The 23,378-nt window shown below is 40.9% G+C and overlaps 1 protein-coding gene across 1 annotated transcript; it reads right to left on the bottom strand.

Annotated features, from left to right (window-relative positions):
* Positions 1-16,055: 16,055 nt before the first annotated feature.
* GSC (goosecoid homeobox) lies at positions 16,056-21,623 on the bottom strand. The gene is made up of 3 exons (XM_069950735.1): positions 21,305-21,623; positions 17,893-18,152; positions 16,056-16,208 (listed from the first exon to the last, which is right to left on the bottom strand). The coding sequence occupies exons 1-3, from the start codon at positions 21,621-21,623 to the stop codon at positions 16,056-16,058; spliced, it is 732 nt and encodes a 243-aa protein (XP_069806836.1).
* Positions 21,624-23,378: the final 1,755 nt, after the last annotated feature.

A 23,378-nucleotide genomic window follows, 5' to 3' on the forward strand; every position in this document is an offset into this window, starting at 1 on the left:
CCCCATCATCTTCTCCCCCTGCTGCTACCCCCATCATCTTCTCCCCCTGCTGATACCCCCATTATCTCCCCCTGCTGCCACCCCCATCATCTTCTCCCCCTGCTGATACCCCCATCATCTCCCCCTGCTGCCACCCCCATCATATTCTCCCCCTGCTGCCACCCCCATCATCTTCTCCCCCTGCTGATACCCCCATCATCTCCCCCTGCTGCCACCCCCATCATATTCTCCCCCTGCTGCTACCCCCATCATCTTCTCCCCCTGCTGCCACCCCATCATCTTCTCCCCCGCTGCCACCCACATCATCTTCTCCCCCTGCTGATACCCCCATTATCTCCCCCTGCTGCCACCCCCATCATCTTCTCCCCCTGCTGCTACCCCCATCATCTCCCCCTGCTGCTACCCCCATCATCTTCTCCCCCTGCTGCCACCCCCATCATCTTCTCCCCCTGCTGATACCCCCATCATCTTCTCCCCCTGCTGCTACCCCCATCATCTTCTCCCCCTGCTGCTACCCCCATCATCTTCTCCCCCTGCTGATACCCCCATTATCTCCCCCTGCTGCCACCCCCATCATCTTCTCCCCCTGCTGCTACCCCCATCATCTCCCCCTGCTGCCACCCCCATCATCTTCTCCCCCTGCTGCTACCCCCATCATCTTCTCCCCCTGCTGATACCCCCATCATCTCCCCCTGCTGCCACCCCCATCATATTCTCCCCCTGCTGCCACCCCCATCATCTTCTCCCCCTGCTGATACCCCCATCATCTTCTCCCCCTGCTGATACCCCCATCATCTTCTCCCCCTGCTGCTACCCCCATCATCTTCTCCCCCTGCTGATACCCCCATCATCTTCCCCTGCTGCCACCCCCATCATATTCTCCCCCTGCTGCCACCCCCATCATCTTCTCCCCCTGCTGCTACCCCCATCATCTTCTCCCCCTGCTGCTACCCCCCATCATCTTCTCCCCCTGCTGCTACCCCCATCATCTTCTCCCCCTGCTGCCACCCCCATCATCTTCTCCCCCTGCTGCTACCCCCATCATCTTCTCCCCCTGCTGCTACCCCCATCATCTTTTCCCCCTGCTGCTAACCCCATCATCTTCTCCCCCTGCTGCCACCCCCATCATCTACTCCCCCTGCTGCCACCCCCATCATCTTCTCCCCCTGCTGCCACCCCCATCATCTTCTACTCCTGCTGCTACCCCCATCATCTTCTCCCCCTGCTGCCACCCCATCATCTTCTCCCCCGCTGCCACCCACATCATCTTCTCCCCCTGCTGATACCCCCATTATCTCCCCCTGCTGCCACCCCCATCATCTTCTCCCCCTGCTGCTACCCCCATCATCTCCCCCTGCTGCCACCCCCATCATCTTCTCCCCCTGCTGCTACCCCCATCATCTTCTCCCCCTGCTGATACCCCCATCATCTTCTCCCCCTGCTGCTACCCCCATCATCTTCTCCCCCTGCTGCCACCCACATCATCTTCTCCCCCTGCTGATACCCCCATTATCTCCCCCTGCTGCCACCCCCATCATCTTCTCCCCCTGCTGCCACCCCCATCATCTTCTCCCCCTGCTGCTACCCCCCATCATCTTCTCCCCCTGCTGCCACCCCCATCATCTTCTCCCCCTGCTGCTACCCCCATCATCTTCTCCCCCTGCTGATACCCCCATTATCTCCCCCTGCTGCCACCCCCATCATCTTCTCCCCCTGCTGCTACCCCCATCATCTTCTCCCCCTGCTGCCACCCCCATCATCTTCTCCCCCTGCTGCCACCCCCATCATCTTCTCCCCCTGCTGATACCCCCATCATCTTCTCCCCCTGCTGCCACCCCCATCATCTTCTCCCCCTGCTGCTACCCCCATCATCTTCTCCCCCTGCTGCTACCCCCATCATCTTCTCCCCCTGCTGCTAACCCCATCATCTTCTCCCCCTGCTGCCACCTCCATCATCTTCTCCCCCTGCTGCCACCCCCATCATCTTCTCCCCCTGCTGCCACCCCCATCATCTTCTACTCCTGCTGCTACCCCCATCATCTTCTCCCCCTGCTGCCACCCCATCATCTTCTCCCCCTGCTGCCACCCCCATCATCTTCTCCCCCTGCTGCCACCCCCATCATCTTCTCCCCCTGCTGCTACCCCCATCATCTTTTCCCCCTGCTGCTACCCTTCATCATCTGCTGCCACCCCCATCATCTTCTCCCCCTGCTGCTACCCTTCATCATCTTCTCCCCCTGCTGCTACCCTTCATCATCTTCTCCTCCTGCTGCCACCCCCATCATCTTCTCCCCCTGCTGCTACCCCCATCATCTTTTCCCCCTGCTGCTACCCTTCATCATCTTCTCCTCCTGCTGCTACCCTTCATCATCTTCTCCTCCCGCTGCCACCCCCATCATCTTTTCCCCCTGCTGCTACCCCCATCATCTTCTCCCCCTGCTGCTACCCCCATCATGTTCACCCCCTGCTGCTTCCCTGCCTTCCCAGCTTCCCCCCCCCCCTCCCCGGCCTCATTTGCCCCAGCTTCTCCCCCTGTCGCCCCAGCTGCCTCCCTTCCCCAGTCACCCCCAGCTCCCCGCCTGCAGTTGAGTTGGGGCCGGAGAAGTCTTCATGATGCTGCGCCAAATAGAGAGGAAAGGAAAAAGTGAGCGACGGCAATCGGAGAAGACGTCACCTGTGAGTCATTAGTAACTGCACTGTAATCACTTATAGGCTGGGCTCACACACAGTATATTTCAGTCAGTATTGTGGTCCTCATAGCAACCAAAACCAGGAGTGGATAGAAAACACAGAAAGGCTCTGTTCACACAATGTTGTAATTGAGTGGATGGCCGCAATTTAATGGCAAATATTTGCTGTTATTTTAAAACAATGGCTGTTATATTGAAATAATGGACGTTATTTACTGTTATATGACGGCCATCCACTCAATTACAACATTGTGTCAACAGATCCTTTCTGTGTTTTCCATCCACTCCTGGTTTTGGTTGCTATGAGGACCTGACATGAGGACCAAATACTGCCTGAAATATACATAGTGTGAACCCAGCCCTATAGTGTGCAGAGCCTGTGTACCATTGGGGTCTAAATGGGTCAGTGTTTTGTTTGCGGTAGTGTACTGACACAGCCCCGGGGTCACTACAGTACACTAGCGAAAACTTTTAAACTAGAACCCAACTACAACTGCAGGCACTACAACTCCCAGCATATTATGAGGGCTGCAGACTGTCAGTACATGCTGGGAGTTGTAGTGCATGTAGCTGTTGTAGTTTGGTCCTAGGTGCATTATACACTGGATTCTTTGTGGCATATAAGAATACATAGATCTGTGGGGGCTCAGTGCAGGGAAGTGGCCCCAGAACATCACTAATAGGGGATAGAACAAAAACATCCCCCCTATCCCCTATTAGTGATGTTCTGGGGTCACTTCTATATACTGATCCCCCTCAGACCTATGTATTCTTATATACCCCACACAGCCTGCTGGGGTGGCTGGGGGGGGGGGGGGGGGGGCCCAGGTTGGGTGGACAGCCCGGGGCCCAGGGTACATTTAATCCGCCACTGCATACATGGTCCAGTCTCCTCTTGCCTTCAGTGTTTTGGTCAAGAACTAGTGAGCCACTTATTGTCCACCATATTCTCTCTCTATCGTAGAAATCATTTTTCTGTCACTCAGAGAGTCCATCACTTTCACTCTCTTAGCTCTTCCTTGCAGTCTCCTCACTGTATGGAGCCATGTTTGATTGAATCTCTGCCTATTCAGCAGGCCAAATACTCGATGAACAACGTGTCTGTCAAGGACAATAGTGATGAATGACAGGGAGGAAGTAGCTAACTTCTTTTCCTGTCAGAATTACTATAGCTAGTATTATACTGGTAATATACTGGTATTATGCTGGGAATATACTGGGAGAGCCAAAGGTTTATCTGCTTAAAGGGGTCGGCCACTTTATAGTATAATTGCTCAGTGTACAGCACAGCACAAGCAGTGTACTGACAGCAGCTCCCTGTGTACCTCATAGAGCTAAGATCAGACTCCCCTCCTCCAGGCTGTGCTGTCCTGCTCTATGGTAAGTCTGTCCATAAGATGGCCGACATGGAGGAACATGTGACCAAGCCTTGCCCCAGTGTCCTCCATAACATATATAGACTTAGTGGGGGGGGGGGGGGGCATGGTCACATGCTCCTCCATGTCGACCATCTTATGGACAGACTCACCGCAGAGCAGGACAGCACAGCCTGGAGGAGGGGAGTCTGATTTTAGCTCTATGAGGTACACAGGGAGCTGCTGTCAGTATATACAGTGTATACAATATATACACTTACTAACACTGGACATTGAGCAATTTTACTGTAAAGTGGCCGACCCCCTTAACTAGCTGAAAACCAAGAGCTCCTGGATGCCAATAGTGATAATAGGATATAGCGACATTGGTGTTATTCTCCACCATTACCCAGACTCCTTTTCTGGCTGAGGATGAGGATATCCGACCACTTCTCATCACATATGTTTACAGGAATCCACAAATACTGAGGAAGTCATAAGAAGCCATTGCATACGTATCAGCATCTCTCGGCGGCTGTAAGTACAGTGATTCCCCACATCCGTGTGCCGCCACACCACCTCTTCACATGTTTACGAGGAAAAAACCACAAGAAAAAGGAGAAATAAAAATCCCCCCCCCCATTTCTATCATTTTATTTTAAACTACTCTGATTGTTTATACAGAGAAGGAGAAATTGTGATGTTGTGCTGTAAATCAGAGCTGTGAGAATAATGCCGGAGCGCACAATCACTACACAGCGCACAATCACTACACAGTGCACAATCACTACACAGCGCACAATCACTACACAGCGCACAATCACTACACAGCGCACAAATCACTACACAGCACACTCACCACACATCACACAATTACCACACAGCGCACAATTACCACACAGCACAGTCACCACACAGTGCACAATCACCACACAGCGCTCAATCACTACACAGTGCACAATCACTACACAGTGCACAATCACTACACAGCGCACAAATCACTACACAGCACACTCACCACACATCACACAATTACCACACAGCGCACAATCACTACACAGTGCACAATCACTACACAGCGCACAAATCACCAGACATCACACAATCACCACACAGCGCACAATCACTACACAGTGCACAATCACTACACAGCGCACAAATCACTACACAGCACACTCACCACACATCACACAATTACCACACAGCGCACAATCACTACACAGTGCACAATCACTACACAGCGCACAAATCACCAGACATCACACAATCACCACACAGCGCACAATCACTACACAGTGCACAATCACTACACAGCGCACAAATCACCACACAGCACAGTCACCACACAGTGCACAATCACCACACAGCGCACAATCACTACACAGCGCACAATCACTACACCACACAGTGCACAATCACCACACAGCACACAATCACCACACAGTGCACAATCACCACACAGCGCACAGTCACCACGCAGCGAACAATCACCACACATCGCACAATCACCACACATCGCACAAACTCCAAACAGCGCACAATGACCACACAGTGCAGTCACCACACATCACACAATCACCACACATCGCACAATCACCACACAGTGCACAGTCACCACACATCACACAATCACCACACATCACACAATCACCACACAGCACACAATTACCACACGGCGCACAATCATCACGCAGTCCAGTCACCACACAGTGCACAATCACCACACAGCACACCCCGCAGTACACAATCACCACACAGCACACAATCACCACACAGCACACAATTACCACACGGCGCACAATCATCACGCAGTCCAGTCACCACACAGTGCACAATCACCACACAGCACACCCCGCAGTACACAATCACCACACAGCACACAATCACCACACAGCACAGTCACCACACAGCACACAATCACCACACAGCACACCCCGCAGTACACAATCACCACACAGCACACAATCACCACACAGCACAGTCACCACACAGCACACAATCACCACACATCGCACAAACTCCATACAGCGCACAATCACCACACAGTGCAGTCACCACACAGCACACAATCACCACACATCGCACAAACTCCACACAGCACACAATCACCACACAGCACAGTCACCACACAGCACACAATCACCACACAGCACACCCCGCAGTACACAATCACCACACAGCACACAATCACCACACAGCACAGTCACCACACAGCACACAATCACCACACAGCACACCCCGCAGTACACAATCACCACACAGCACACAATCACCACACAGCACAGTCACCACACAGCACACAATCACCACACATCGCACAAACTCCATACAGCGCACAATCACCACACAGTGCAGTCACCACACATCGCACAATCACCACACATCGCACAAACTCCAAACAGCGCACAATCACCACACAGTGCACAGTCACCACACAGCACACAATCATTACACAGCACACAATCACCACACAGCGCACAATTGCCACACACAGTGCACAATTACAAGGGGTTAATACCCAATTTTAAAGTTGTATGTTTTTCTGCAGATAGCAGGGATCAATTTCCATGTCATGTGATATAAGCAATTTGTTTTTATTACGACCGTACATTTAAAATAAATAGCAATAGTCATAAATAAAAACTACTGTTTTATGTATGCAGAACACGACATGGAGAGAATGGAACGGCTGCACATCCCACCTATGGCTGATACTAATGCCGCTAGGCCTATATTAAAAACCAACTCCAGGGTGTCGGTATATAATTTGATCAAACCATACTGCCCCGTGTACCACGTGCAGGTCTCCTGGTTCACACGGGTCCCTACGCTAACTCCACACCGTGGAGATAGATAGGAGATAGATAGTTAGATAGGAGATAGATAGGAGATAGTTAGATAGGAGATAGATAGGAGATAGGTAGATAGATAGATAGATAGATAGATAGATAGATAGATAGATAGATAGATAGATGATAGAGAAATAGATGATAGAGAGATAGATTCTTAGGAAAGTTGTACACAAACTAAAACTAAGTGGTTTTTGATGTGAAACACTAAAAAAAATCACCTTTTTATTTCAATGGTCTATGTGTTATTGCTCAGAAACAGAACTGACGTGTCACTTTTTTTTGCAGTTTCACTCTAAAGCTACAATTGAAATCAATGGGAGCACCATAAAACACCGGCCAAAGAGAGAGAACCGTGTGCGGCACTAAACGTTGGCGAGGCTTTTGCTCTATGTGCACAAACTCAAAAAAATATGCATCAAACCTTTTTATGTAGAAATACTTATACACGTACGTTGCTTTAATAGAGAAGTCTTCTTAATACCGCCCCGGAGTCTGAGGGGGGGGGCTTCGGTGCTTACGACTAGAATTGGTGGAATTTCTTATTCTGAAAATATTTCTAGATCTGTGATATTCTCAGCCGCTCTCACTAAAACAATGTTTAAAAAATAGCAGAAGAATGAATACATACCAATATAATGGACGCCTCCTTAAAAAGTGTAACAGTAAAAAACAAGAATAAAAAAAAAGAGTAAGACGTGAAGGGGAAAACCAACAAATTTAGAATCACGGACGAGTCTCGCCAACAGGCCGTAGTTTATTTCCATTTCTGTGATTTTTCTATTATTCCGTCATGTGACCGCGCTGGTTTATAGTTTGCGTTCACCTTTCCAGCCGGCCTGTGACTTCATCTGGCTTATATAGTTTTACTACCAATTCACACGTAAATGTATACATACACCAGGGGAGCTAGAAAAATCCTGCATCACAAAACCTCACAAACCAGGCTGATTAACATGACAAAACGCAAACACACATTCTCCACAAATCACCGCATGACGGTAAACATGCCCGTCTATGTGTTTGTATAACTCATAATTGCTTGAATGGGGTCAACATGACGCCACTCAGTGTATGCCATCAATTATGAGAGGCAAATGTGGTGGGATCTTAGGCAAAAAGAGTTAAAGTATCATTGGTTAAATCAAATTTAAACTTTACCCCCCCCCCCCCCCCCCCCCGTCTTGGAGTCAAATTTATAGGGGTCTGACCCCTTTAAGGGAACCTCTAGTCAGGACCTCTGCTGGTCAGATAAAAAAAAGTAAAAAGTAACAATAATCTGGATGATGATGATCTTGTTACCAAAGTCGTCCTCAAAACAAACAATGATGTCAGCACAATCTAACGTGTATAGCTATAGTTTCCATAGAGTTTGTATAAAATCAAAGACATCAATTCAACAAGAAACCAGCAAAATAACAAATTTACTCAATTACAAAATACAAAAAGTAACTGAATACGATATACAACGAACGTGATGACCACCAAAAATCAAAACTAGAGAAAAAAAATATACATCAATCTTTAGAAATTTGAAATGCAAGTGACAAGGAATTATTTTCTGTTACAGAAGTAGAAACGCAGAAACAAATTCTTCAAATTACAAAAAAAAAAAATTGAAATTAGATTTTTTGAAATATAGAATTAAACATTTTGGTGTCTCACCTCGTATTAATATTAGGCTATAGGCGTGAGTGTTGTTTATTAGTCGTAAGTTGGGAAATTGACAACAAAGAATTTACGGTGCTCTGTTCTAGTGATGTTGTTGTATTTTTCACACATAACCACAGATGGTACAACAGGCGGGAGGATGGTTGGGTGTGAACAGTCTCTGAAACCAAAAAACAAGTCTTCAATTTCTATTGATTACACCTTAAAATGGTATTTAGCTCCAGACGCATAAACACTTATTAGTCTCCACATCCAAGACCATGGGAAGATTTCATGGTTTCATGCTAGAAAATAAAAAAAATATGGAAGTTTAGACCAGTTCACGGGCCAAGGGGTGAATTTTTACATTTCCTTACAATTTTAGATTTTTAGAGTTCTCAAAAAAAATAAATAAATAAAAACGGTGCCTTATTCGGAAAGTATTCTTCATTGGGCCTTATCTGAAATCCATGCAATTATCCCTACCAACAAATGTATCTGAGAAAGAGGTGATAGCAAGCTAGTGCATGAAGGTGAGCTCTATCAAGATTACAAATGGGGCCCATTAATTTTATGCACAATTTATACTTTTATAACTAAAATTTTACGTATATAGGGCAAGTATTTGTATATGGGGCAAGAATCACCCCAAGAGTTATATATCACAAAAAGTTTTACCTATTTGTAGCCTAGAACATCCTCTATGGAGCTTCTATCAACATCAAAAAGTCTCACTGCCCGACGTTTCCATCAAATGGAAAACTAATTGTTATTTATATTTTATTTTATTTTTTGGCATAAGGCTATGTTCCCACACTGTCTTTTTTTGCTGTTTGACAGCCGTTTTTTTGTTTTTGGACGGCCGTCGTTTTGAGTCAAAATAATAGCTGTTATGTCATAGAAAGGACATTCGTTATTATGAAACAACGACCATTATTATGATTTTAAAAGATGGCCGTCTGAAAAAAAAAACAGCCGTCAAACTGCCAATAAAAGTGGGAGCATAACATTTACATTATTTTGTTTTTGTTTTTTTAACTCTCCATATAAAAGAATTAGGTTATGTTCCCACTAGGCAAAAAGAAGGGCAAATAACGGCCATTGCTGATCATGATCATTAATATTGCCTGTTGTTTTGTCGTTATTTGCCCTTATTTTTACCTAGTGGCATAGTAAAGCGACAAAATAAGAAAATTCTATACAGAATTTAAATGGTGATACAATATGTCAACAATGTTTTTATTTGGTAAAGTAAAAATAAATTTAAAATACATGTAAAAATTTTAATAGATAAATGTTCAAGCTCCACCCGATCAATGCTACTAATCCATATTCAGAATTAAGCAAAACTTCTTACGCCAGCTAAGCAAAAACAAACAGCCGAGACAAACAATGAACAAAAATATTGAGAATTCTCAACATCCATCAAAGGGGCAAAGTTTAACTCATATGGCGCCACTCTTGCCGATTGATAACAATAATATGTGGGGTATATTATAAGGCCATACAAATAAATAAAAAATTTTGTAAATTTTTGTAAATTTTTAGATTATTGTATCATCTTCCGATGTAAAATACACATTAAACACCATGGGATCTCTTCATGATAATAGGGCGTCCATTATACTTTGGAGAATGACCCCCAATACGGATTTAACTGAAATAATTCCGAAAAAGGAATCACTTATTATTTCACATTCTAAATAAAAGTATTCAAATCCACCAAAACGTCCGAACAGTTTGAATTTTTATTATAATTATTATTATTATTATTATTATTATTATTATTCATATAAATATTTATTAATATTATGGTCAATAAAAAACTAATCAAGCCCATGCTTTTTCCAGGTACAATCTAAGAATTTTTTTATTTTATTATTATTACTATTTCCTATCATGCCTGGAAACAGTTAAGTGTAAAAGTCGTGAAATAAACTCAACTTACCGTGAGATCTGGGAATTCCGAGAGCGTCACGTGGATGGGGAAGGTTGGAAAGGTAGCGGAGGGGTCTGGTGCAGATGTTTGCCTTTGGGACAAAAGAAGGAAAATAAAAAGTTAGGAAGGTCAACAAATTAAGCGCAGGACGGAGGGGACCCTGCCAGTGAGGTGAAGTAATAGGGAGTGTGAATTGTTCCTGAGAACCTTCACCTTGCACGCCTGCCAATCATCCCATCTGCATCCTGCACATTGGGAGTTAATTTTCTGAAAAGTCGAGGGCTTGTATATTATTCTAAGCGCGGCCTGACGTGTATTTATGATCATGAAAAGACTTACATGAGCTGCAACTGACTCCTCCGATCATTATGGGACCACAAGTGCCAGCATGTCCTCCTAGGCTTATGGCTTCGTATTCCCAGTAATAGCCTATAAAACTATAAACAGGGTATGAAGACACTGGCCTCAGGTCTTAGAAGAGTTAATTACCTTCAAAATATGCTGGGACTTGTAGTTCCCCAAATCTTATAATTCTCTGCCTGTAGAATTCCGAACAGTCTCCAAGGGTTCTCTAACATACTGGACTTGTAGTTCTTTAGTCTTACGACTGTGGATTATAAACTCAGACGCAAAAACAGATTTATAGTTTTCCCATCTTAGACCTAAGACTATAGCAATACACACAGTCTCCAAGCGTCTATAAACTATATAGGAATTTGTAATGAAATAACATATCCAATGGAAAATATCCAGGAACTTGTAGTTCTTCAACTTCAGACTACTCTGACTATACAAATACAAATAGTCTCCAAGGGTTGGGTTGAAAATATAGAGACTTGTAGTTCCACAGACCTGGAATTCTGACTGTAAAATTACAAAGTCCATAGAAAGTATACAGGGACTGATAGTTCTATATCCTCAGAATTCTGAGATTCTAAAAATACAAACAAATTCTTCAAGGATTCCCTTGGCTACAAAGTATATGGTATATAAGAGTTGTGCACAAGCTGGAGAGACGGGGGCTGGGAAAGGTACAACCCAGAGCATGCTGGGAGTTGTAGTTCTGCAACAGTTGGAGATTTACTACAATACGGGAGCTTAAGTTTAGAATTCAGTGACTGTAAAAAGACACCATGGGACTTGTGGTTCTCCAGCCTCAGGCGGCCAGTGTCTGGTTTAACCCCTACAGCCTGGAATGAACTCCTATCTGTGCGGCGTTCAGTTTCAGCCCTGAAGAGATTTTTATAAAAATAAAGAAACCCAAATCTCTGTCCAGTGACTTACCTTCCAAAGTAACTATCCCGGGAATATAAACACAGTAAAACATTCATGGAGTCGACGCTGGACACAAAGAGGTGAATGTTCAATGTCAAGCGCAGAGCCGCAGTCCCGAACCGTATTTACCAAAACAAACAGCCTCCCAGAGTTGTCACTTTGATGAATTTGCTGCTTTTTGTTTGCATTTTTTGTATCCAGGTCAGAATTAAAACAAGTTTTATTATATCTTTCTTTTTTTTTGTTTTTTTTTGCCACCAGTCATCACGGTCACTATAGAAAAAGTGGCCTGCTAAGCCAAACGAAAATTTATCTTTGTTATGGTTAAAACACGCATGAATAGCAAAAATTCATAAAGCTGGCTGAATTCTAAAAAAAAAAAATATGTTAACAAATATATAAAATTTAAACTAATTTTTTTTTACTCTTCAGTTGAAACAAGAAGACTTCCACTTAATGTGTTTATAGTGCACAAAAAAAAATCATGTATCATCATGAAAGAATTTTTTTAAAAAATCCAAAATTCCTAATTTTTGTGGAGTATTTTGTCCTTAAAACGATTCGCTTCTGACGACATGCGGCATCCATAAATAAGTGATTAATCCTTAAAATTTGTTGAATTTCCCAGAAATTGAATAATTTGAATACTAAAAAGTTAAACGACATTGATGATAATATTGAATATTCCCTTTTATGCGTTTATTGCATTAAAATTTTTAATACATTTTAGACTATTAATAAAAACTCGCCGACCTAAGATCTTTTCAACGTTTTTTTTTTTTTTTTATTTGACCAAAATAGTAAAAAAGAAAAAAGTATTTTAATTTCCAATTTTACGAAATGCATCATAACAGGGCATGTTTTTTTTTTTTTTGTTGTTGTTTTTTTAAATTTATTTGCCACGTGAATGTTTCCATTTATACATCAGGACCAAACAGGAAAATTAATAAATTTTTACTGTCTTCTGTCAAACTGATGTTCCTTGCTCTTCGATGTACAAAAACAGCATAAATTTCCTTTTTTTTCTTTGAATCAGCAGCATTCACATAAAAATATACAGTCCGTAAGAAGAAGAAAAAATGTGAATGGGAACATGACCGATATTGGGATTACCCACAATCCCATTGATCTGTTCATAATGTTTTGACAAATCTTTCAATCCGCCGGAAGCGAAAAGAACGATCATCTTCTCCCGTATTTTGTATTTTGATTCCGAGCTTAATAATCCCAGGACTAGAAGAACCAATAAATCAGTGTATCGAAGCACAGAAACAATCCCATCCACACAGGGAATTGCCTTCTAGTATTCGAGCAACGTGAAAAATTTGACTCTTATTTTAATTTATTTTACCCTTGAAATTTGACAAAAAAAAATAAAATAAAATAAATATTTGATTCAAAACTTTTTACCTCCACTTGTGGAACCAACCAGGAATTCTATCAGATAAACAACAGGAGTGAACTTTATCGAGTTTCTATCTTGTCCATCAGTCTTTCTACAGGGCCCAGCTTTATACTGTTTATTGTGCTAAGTGGGCCACCAACCCCCACCATTGGGCTAGTTGAAACAAAATTCTATAAAATAAAAAAATTTTTAAAGAATCTTTGCCTATACTATAACACGGGGTGATATTGCTTGAGGCAACATGGGAGAGGTAATATTAATTTTCTGGCTACTATATTAGTCACGACGCCCTATGATTACAGACATGAAAATATCTGTGGATCAATAGACATGAGATGAGTTCTAAAAATTCTCTGTGAATTGCAGATTTCTCCTGAATCCTGAACCAGGGAAATTATTTCTATTCGATTATTAAGATAAAACAACATGCAGCCGTATTGGGATGGGATGAGAACATTGGCGGCCACCTCTGCCATCAGGTGGCCGCTTGTGGCTATAAAGACTGAAAAAGACTCCTGCTTCACCATAATAAGATGAGTCCAGTGACAAAAACACCAGATTCTTTTCAGGTTTAGTTATTGTCAATCAGAAATGACCATGTTAGGACTTTTATGTGCAGCAAAGATCACTGGGTACACTATTATTTAGGAAACATTGTTAACCGGACCTGATCCTAAAGTTTTTGTAACTATAAAAATTTAAAGAAAAAAATAAGCACAGTGGAAAAAGTTTAGCACCTATGATAGATAGATAGATAGATAGATAGATAGATAGATAGGAGATAGATAGATAGATAGATAGATAGATTGATTGATAGATTGATAGGAGATAGATAGATAGATAGATATATAGATAGATAGATAGATAGGAGATAGATAGATAGATAGATAGATAGATAGATAATAGATAGGAGATAGATATATAGATAGATAGATAGATAGATAGATAGATAGATAGATAGATAGATAGGAGATAGATAGATAGATAGATAGATAGATAGATAGATAGATAAATCCAATAATTTTGCGGCACATCCATATAGTGAAAAAAGTTGTGGTATTTATTGGTACATCAAAAAGCAAGTGCAACGTTTCAGTAAAGCAAGTGCAACGTTTCAGTCTGATCTCGAGACCTTTCTCAAGCTTGAGATGAGACTGAAACGTTGCACTTGCTTTTTGATGTACCAATAAATACCACAACTTTTTTCACTATACGGATGTGCCGCAAAATTATTGGATTTATTTAGTTGGAGATTTAATCCAATCTCCGTTGCTAGGCACTCCAGCACTGAAACTGGGAGTGCGCTCTATTGTGGACATTAGATAGATAGATAGATAGATAGATAGATAGATAGATAGATAGATGATAGATAGATAGATAGATAGATAGATAGATAGATAGATAGGAGATAGATAGATAGATAGATAGATAGATAGGAGATAGATAGATAGATAGATGACACCTCTCCCTGTATACTGATATATCACCTCTTCCTATATACTGATATATCACCTCTCCCTATATACTGATATATCTTCTCTCCCTATATACTGATATATCACCTCTCCCTATATACTGATATATCACCTCTCCCTATATACTGATATATCACCTCTTTCTGTATACTGATATATCACCTCTTCCTATATACTGATATATCACCTCTCCTTATATACTGATATATCACCTCTCCCTGTATATACAGATATTACCTCTCCCTGTATACTGATATATCACCTCTCCCTGTATATACAGATATTACCTCTCCCTGTATACTGATATAACACCTCTCCCTGTTTACTGATATATCACCTCCTCCTATATACTGATATATCACCTCTCCCTGTATACTGATATAACACCTCTCCCTGTTTACTGATATATCACCTCCTCCTATATACTGATATATCACCTCTCCCTGTATACTGATATAACACCTCTCCCTGTATACTGATATATTACCGCTCCCTGTATACTGATATATCACCTCTTCCTATATATATATATATATCACCTCTCCCTATATACTGATATATCACCTCTTCCTATATACTGATATATCTTCTCTCCCTATATACCGATATAACACATCTTCTTATATACTGATATAGCACCTCTTCCTGTATACTGATATATCACCTCTCCCTATATACTGATATATCACCTCTCCCTGTATACTGATATAGCACCTCTCCCTATATACTGATATATCACCTCTTCCTATATACTGATATATCTTCTCTCCCTATATACTGATATAACACCTCTCCCTGTATACTGATATATCACCTCTCCCTGTATACTGATATATCACCTCTCCCTATATACTGATATATCACCTCTCCCTATATACTGATATATCACCTCTCCCTGTATACTGATATATCACCTCTCCCTATATACTGATATATCACCTCTCCCTATATACTGATATATCACCTCTCCCTGTATACTGATATATCACTTCATCATCCAGTATAACAGACAATGGGAGGAGGCCCAGACCCAGCCTATCCCCCAGTATAAGACCCCTCAGCTGTGACTATAAGCAGAGACCCCCAGCTGCCCCTCAGTCCTGTAGGAGACCCTCTCCTTGGTGGTGCACTACATGTACAAGCCATCAGCACTTACCTTCCTTGTCCTGTCCTGCACAAAGCACAGAGGTCACAGACAACACGGTGCAGCCACCATCTGTTTATTGTCGAGAAATTCCTTTAACTTAGGATATAAATAGCACATTCTGGTACAGTGTATATCTGTGCAACATGTCTGCAACACACGGACATTATATACAGGGAATGATATATACAGGCTATGTACAGGTGCCAGCATGTGTGCAGCTCAGCAGCGTCCTGTGTGCAAAGTCCACCCTGTCCACCAGGTCCATGAGCGTCAGCAGTCCGAGTCCAGGTCACTTTTGCTCTGCTCCTCTGTTTTCTCTGTGGAGGATTTGGGAGCTTTATTCCATTTCTGTCCATTCTCTGACTCCTCTGAGGAAGATCTCTTCTGTCTCCTCCACTTTGCTCGACGATTCTTGAACCAAACCTGCAGCAATGGGTAATGGCTTGATGTTAATATTCATGGGGTGACAATGTTGGTGGTGGTAGTAATAGTAATAGTAGTAATAGTGGTAAGGAGTAGTAATAATAATAATAATAATAATAATAATAATAATAATAATAATAATAATAAATAGTAGTAGTATTAATAATAGTAGTAGTAATAATAGTAGTAGTAGTAGTAATAGTAGGAGTAGTTGTAGTAGTAGCAGTAGTAGTAATAGTAGGAGTAGTTGTAGTAGTAGCAGTAATGGTGGTAGTAGTAATAGTAGTAGTAGTAGTAGTAGTAGTAGTAGCAGTAATGGTGGTAGTAGTAATAGTAGTAGTAGTAGTAGTAGTAGTAGTAGCAGTAATGGTGGTAGTAGTAGTAGTAATAGTAGTTGTAGTAGTAGCAGTAATGGTGGTAGTAGTAATAGTAGTAGTAGTAGTAGCAGCAGCAGTAATGTTGGTAGTAGTAGTAACAGTAGTGGTAGTAGCAGCAGTAATGATAGTAGTAGTTGCAGTAGTTGGTAGTAGCAGTAATAATAGTAGTAGCAGTAATGGTGGTAGTAGTAGTAGTAGTAGTAGTAGTAGCAGTAGTGGTTATAGCAGTAATGGTGGTAGTAGTGGTAGTAGTAGTAGCAGTAGTGGTTATAGCAGTAATGGTGGTAGTAGTGGTAGTAGTAGTAATATCAATAGTAATAATAATAATTGTAGTAGTAGTAGTAGTAGTAATAATAATAGTAGCAGTAGTAATAATAATAATAATAGTAATAGTAGTAGTAATAATAGTAGTAATAATAGTTGTAGTAGTAAAAATAATAGTAATAGTAGTAGTAATAATAGTAATAGTAGTAGAAGTAGTAGTAGTTGTAGTAGTAGTAATAGTAATAGTAGTTGTAGTAGTAAAAATAATAGTAATAGTAGTAGTAATAATAATAGTAATAGTAGTAGTAGTAGTAATAATAATAGTAGTAGTAGTAATAGTAATAGTAGTAGTAGTAGTAATAGTAGTAATAGTAGTAGTAATAATAATAATAATAATAATAGTAGTAGTAATAATAATAGTAATAGTAGTAGTAGTAATAATAGTAATAGTAGTAGTAATAATAGTAGTAATAGTAGTAGTAATAATAGTAGTAATAATAGTAATAGTAGTAATAGTAATGATAATAGTAGTAGTAGTGATGATGATGATGATGATGATGATAATAGTAGTAATAGTAATAGTAGTAGTAATTTGTAATTGGTGCCATTAATACTATTTGTTTCCCAACATTGATCAAGGTCATCAGTGCCACCCCATCTGTGGTTTCACTACAGCTCTCAGCAAGCCCTATACTGTATGCTGGGAGTTGTAGTTCCCCAATGGTTAGAATTTCTGGTCTTAATAAATTCTATTACAGTCTTACTGTTTTGGGTGGGCAGGAAAGTTATGGGGGCAATAAGAAGGGTGAAACAGTTGGACTTAGAGGGTCATGTGTTGGTACAAATGGCAGGGTGGTGCTAACTGCTCATAGCTTGGGCTATTGGCACATAGAGATCTTTAGTGGATAAAGAGGCCTGAGGAAGCCAACAGGGAATGGGCCAATGTAGAGGAAATTAGAGTGTGATCTATGGTTAATCTCTATGGCATAATAGCAGCCCTCTGTGGCTGAGAATGGGTTAATAAAGCATGTGCTCCTCCTCACCTCCACCTTCTCCTCCCGCAGGTGCACCCTCCTGGCCAGCTGCTCCCTGGTGCCCACATCCGGGTACTTGGTCTCCTGGAATAGGTTCTCCAGCGCCTCCAGCTGCTCGTCCGTGAAGATGGTCCTGTGCCTCCTCTTCCTCCTGCAGTGCAGCTGGTTCAGGAGCTGCAGTTCTGTCCTGGACAATGTGCCCACATTCATATAGGGCAACATCTGTGGGGGCACTGGGGGCATCAGCACCGAACCTGCCCCATCATAACCTGGGGGGAGAGAGAGAGGGGGGAGTTAGGGGCTTTACTCCTCATCTGGACCTTCAGCAACTTCCCCTGTCCTGTAACTGCCCCCTACCATGTGACTGCCCCAGCCATGTAACTGCCCCCTACCATGTAACTGCCCCCTACCATGTATCTGCCCCCTACCATGTAACTGCCACCTACCATGTGACTGCCCCAGCCATGTAACTGCCCCCTACCATGTAACTGCCCCCTACCATGAAACTGCCCCCTACCATGTATCTGCCCCTACCATGTATCTGCCCCCTACCATGTAACTGCCCCCTACCATGAAACTGCCCCCTACCATGTAACTGCCCCAGACATGTAACTGCCCCCTGCCATGTAACTGCCCCAGCCATGTACCTGCCCCCAGCCATGTACTTGCCCCAGCCATGTACCAGCCACTGACCGCCCTGGACCCTGCATTATAATAACCTCCCCATACTGATCATTGGGATCAATACACAAATAATTCAGCGTGCAAACCCAATACAAGCGCTCACCAGAGACTGATAGAGAAATATACTGTAACCTAATACACAATATATCATATACTACCGTGTAATATAGAGTAAATAGAGAATGATACTGTAACTTATATACAATATAGCATATACTACCGTGTAATATAGAGTAAATAGATAGAGACTGATACTGTAACTTATATACAATATATCATATACTACCGTGTAATATAGAGTAAATAGAGAATGATACTGTAACTTAATATACAAAGTATACAATATATCATATACAACAGTGTATTATGTAGTCGATAGAGAATGATACTGTAATTTAATATCCTTAAACATTATATACAATATATTATATATAATAAATAGTTATAGTAATACTAATTCCTGTGTTGTTGAATTGTTATAAGGCATTATAGGTAATATCATCATCATCATCATCATCATCATCGTACAGATGACTATTAATCTCACTATCACAATATATTATACTATATAATTTATTATTATTATTATTATTATTATTATTATTATTATTATTATTATTATTATTATTATTATTATTATTATTCATCTCACTATTCTGTTACTATTATCATCATTCACTCCATAGGGTATAGTTGATATATTAGGTTCTTATTAGTATAGATAATATTTGCTTTATCTGATTATACAAAGTTTTTATCAAAGTTGACTAAAACCTTTAAACTAAGAATTGGTTAGTTACTATATGATGTGATATGATGTGGAGCCCAGGAGCCCATCATACACTGTGTGCATCATGGGATATTGGACATTCCTTTACTCTGTGTATATGGAAGAAGAGCTGTACAGTAACAATTATTGGTTACATTTATACATAACCCAGGAACTATATATATATATATATATATATATATATATATATATATATACACATATATATATTTAATTGTTTTTATTATTATTATTTTAATTATGTATATTCAGAATTTTACATCAATAATGTAACTGTATTTTATTATGTTATTATTGTTTCTGTGATGCTGATTATCATAATAATAATAATAATAATAATAATAATAATAATAATTATTATTATTATTATTATTATTATTATTCTGTTTATAAATACTGGACTCTATTTACAAATAAAACAACACATAGAGATACAATCCAGGTAGTGCTTCTCCCTGTCACCTGACTGGTCTGTGCTGCTTCTCTGCAGATGGATAGGACACATGGCTGACATGACAGCTCGCACATTGTTCTCTATCAGGTGTCAGGGAGGTTATATGGGATCCCTGTAAGGTTATTGTAGAAGGAAATGTCTGATCCTCAGCATCACTAGAAGGAAGGAGTGTAATAGAGCTGGGACCGGATGATAGAAAGTGGGCGAGAGACAGTGCGACTATACAAAGTGTTATATACCTGGAGGGAAGCAGATCAAGAGTATAGGGAATATATTGCTGATTGTATGGATTATCTCTATTATTCATGGAGATAATCGTTGTAAGCAAACATTAAAGTGGGGAAAATAGTTGGTTATAGAAAGATATATGATACTAGGGAGAGATAGATAGATAGATAGATAGATAGATAATAGATAGATAGATAGATAGATAGATAGGAGATAGATAGATAGATGGATGGATAGATAGATAGATAGATAGATAGATAGATAGATAGATAGATAGATAGATAGATAGGAGATAGATAGATAGGAGATAGATAGATAGATAGGAGATAGATAGATAGATAGAGATAGATAGATAGATAGATGATTGATAGATAGATAGATAGATAGATAGATAGATAGGAGATAGATAGATAGATAGATAGGAGATAGATAGATAGATAGGAGATAGATAGATAAATAGATAGATAGATAGATAGATAGATAGATAGATAGGAGATAGATAGATAGATAGATGATTGATAGATAGATAGATAGATAGATAGATAGATAATTAGATAGATAGATAGATAGATAGGAGATAGATAGATAGATAGATAGATAGATAGGAGATAGATAGGAGATAGATAGATAGATAGGAGATAGATAGATAGATAATAGATAGATAGATTATTGATTGATAGATAGATAGATAGATAGATAATTGATAGATAGATTATTGATTGATAGATAGATAGATAGATAGATAGATAGATAGATAATAGATAGATAGATAGATAGATAGATAGATAGGAGATAGATAATAGATAGGAGATAGGAGATAGATAGATGATAGATAGAAGATAGATAGATAGATAGATAGATAGATAGGAGATAGATAGGAGATAGATAGATAGGAGATAGATAGATAATAGATAGATAGATAGATAGATAGATAGATAGATAATTGATAGATAGATAGATAGATAGATAGGAGATAGATAGGAGATAGATAGATAGATAGATAGATAGGAGATAGATAGATAGATAGATAGATAGATAGATAGATAGATAGGAGATAGATAGATAGGTAGGAGATGATAGATAGATAGATAGATAGATAGATAGATAGATAGATAGATAGATAGATAGATAGATAGGAGATAGATAGGAGATAGATAGATAGATAGATAGATAGGAGAAAGATAGATAGATAGATAGATAGATAGATAGATAGATAGAAAGAAAGATAGTAGATAAATAGACAGACAGGGAGGCTTCCTCGTTACCTGTGGCTGTGGGGACACACGAGCACTGTTGGGCCCCCAGAGGTTGCATGGTTCCGCAGCAGGAGGGGCCCACAGGAGCCTGTACATGTAACTGTCCATAATAATAGTTATTAAATCCCAGTCTAGATCCATTCACGGCTTGCAGGGTAGAAGTGGGGGCCACAGCCCTGTTGTAGAATCCGCTGTAGTCTGCCCCCCCATACAGTGACTCCCCCAGCCCAGGGAAGAGCACGGGTCCATTCTGGGGGAGCAGGAGCGACTCCTTACAGCGAGGCCTGGCTGCCAATATGCTGTCAATGCTGAACATGCCAGAGGGCATTCCACAGGGCTCAGTGCCAGGGAAAGAGTGGGGTACGGCTGCTATAGGGGGGCTCCTCAGGAATGGACCAGAAATCCTCAGTGATCAGGAGGGAGCTCTGCGACTTCTCTGCGACTTCTCTGCTGCTGCTGCTCTGCTGCTCTCTCTGTCCTGTCTCCTTCCTGCAAACTTTCTCCAGCCCTATCCCATGTGTGTGTGAGCTTTTTATACACCCACCACGTCACCCTGGCTGAGACCCTGCAATGTGCACATCCTATACAGCAGCAGCACCAGGGCCAGGGCTGGCAGGGGGGGGAGGGGGGAGCAGCCCACTAGGGTGATAGGAGACTGATCTGTATATTGAGATTTAATGAAATCAATCTAATCCACTCCACTGCTAAAGCCCCTTTAAGTCTTCTCCTCCACAACCCTGGGAGCTAATTGCGACATTTTATAATCTGATTAATACCATTGTGCTAAGATCGGGGGCTATTAACCCATTCATTGTATGTAATGGGGGGATTAATGAGTGCTACTTCCCTGTCCTGGAAGACGAGTTAACCCTTCATCTGCCAGCAAGTGACCAGCCTTGGTAAGTCCTTTGCTGTAAGATATATATATATATATATATATATATATTTATTTATATATATATATATATATATATATATAAATAAATATATATATATACATATATATATATATATATATATATATATATATATATATATATATATATATATATATCTGCCACAAGTGACCAGCCTTGGTAAATGTTTGCATATATATATATATATATACATGTGTATATATATATTCCCTTTTATTTCCCTTTATAGTGAATTTAGCATAAAAGTCGCAGCGCCAGATATAGATACCTTTGCATAAAAATCGCAGCGACAAATGTATATATCTAATTTGGCATAAAAGTCGCAGCGACAATAAACTTCTAGAAAGTAGCTGACGAAGTTCTTTAGATCTAGAAAGGATCCGCAGTGGATACAATATTATCAGGGCAGATGAATAGACTGCAGATGGGGAAAGATATTGTAATAAGTCGCATAAAACCATCCTAATGAGGATTCACTGTCTGCGTTTGGGGGGTAATGAAGGATCTGGGGGTCCGGGGGGGGCTGTAGCTGGGTCATCAATGAGGGGACAATGCGGCAGTGATGTGTGGCTAATAGGGGAGATGATGCTGCCAGGGCTGCGACTATTTTGCATTTATTAGGACTTGGGGCTGAGGGTCTGGGTGATTTGCTGCAGCCTCGGACTGTCACGACTGCTCCCTACAATCCACAGGAGGTGAGAGAATCACATTAGACTGTTTGCCCATCAGAGATTTATCAGAGGAGGAGGAAATTGTAGCAGCAAATCACAACAAACTATTAGTCTCTGTTTACACGGAACAAATCACAAAAGGATAGAAATAAGCGGCATTAGTGGCAGAAGTTTTGTAATGTCCCTCATATCCCCGACCACAACCATAGTGTCTGGTGATAGCAGTATTATTATTATTATTATTATTATTATTATTATTATTATTATTATTATTATTATTGTTATTATCATGAATAATAGTTGTATCATATTGTGGGGAAGTGGTACTAATGTGTAATGGATATAGCAGAGGAAGAACAGGAGAGGTATAATATAGGTAGATAGATAGATACATAGATAGATAGATAGATAGATAGATAGATAGATAGATAGATAGATACATAGATAGATAGATAGGAGATAGATAGATAGATAGATAGAAGATAGGTAGATAGA

This window comes from Dendropsophus ebraccatus, chromosome 13 (assembly GCF_027789765.1).
Source record: "Dendropsophus ebraccatus isolate aDenEbr1 chromosome 13, aDenEbr1.pat, whole genome shotgun sequence".
Taxonomy (NCBI): domain Eukaryota; kingdom Metazoa; phylum Chordata; class Amphibia; order Anura; family Hylidae; genus Dendropsophus; species Dendropsophus ebraccatus.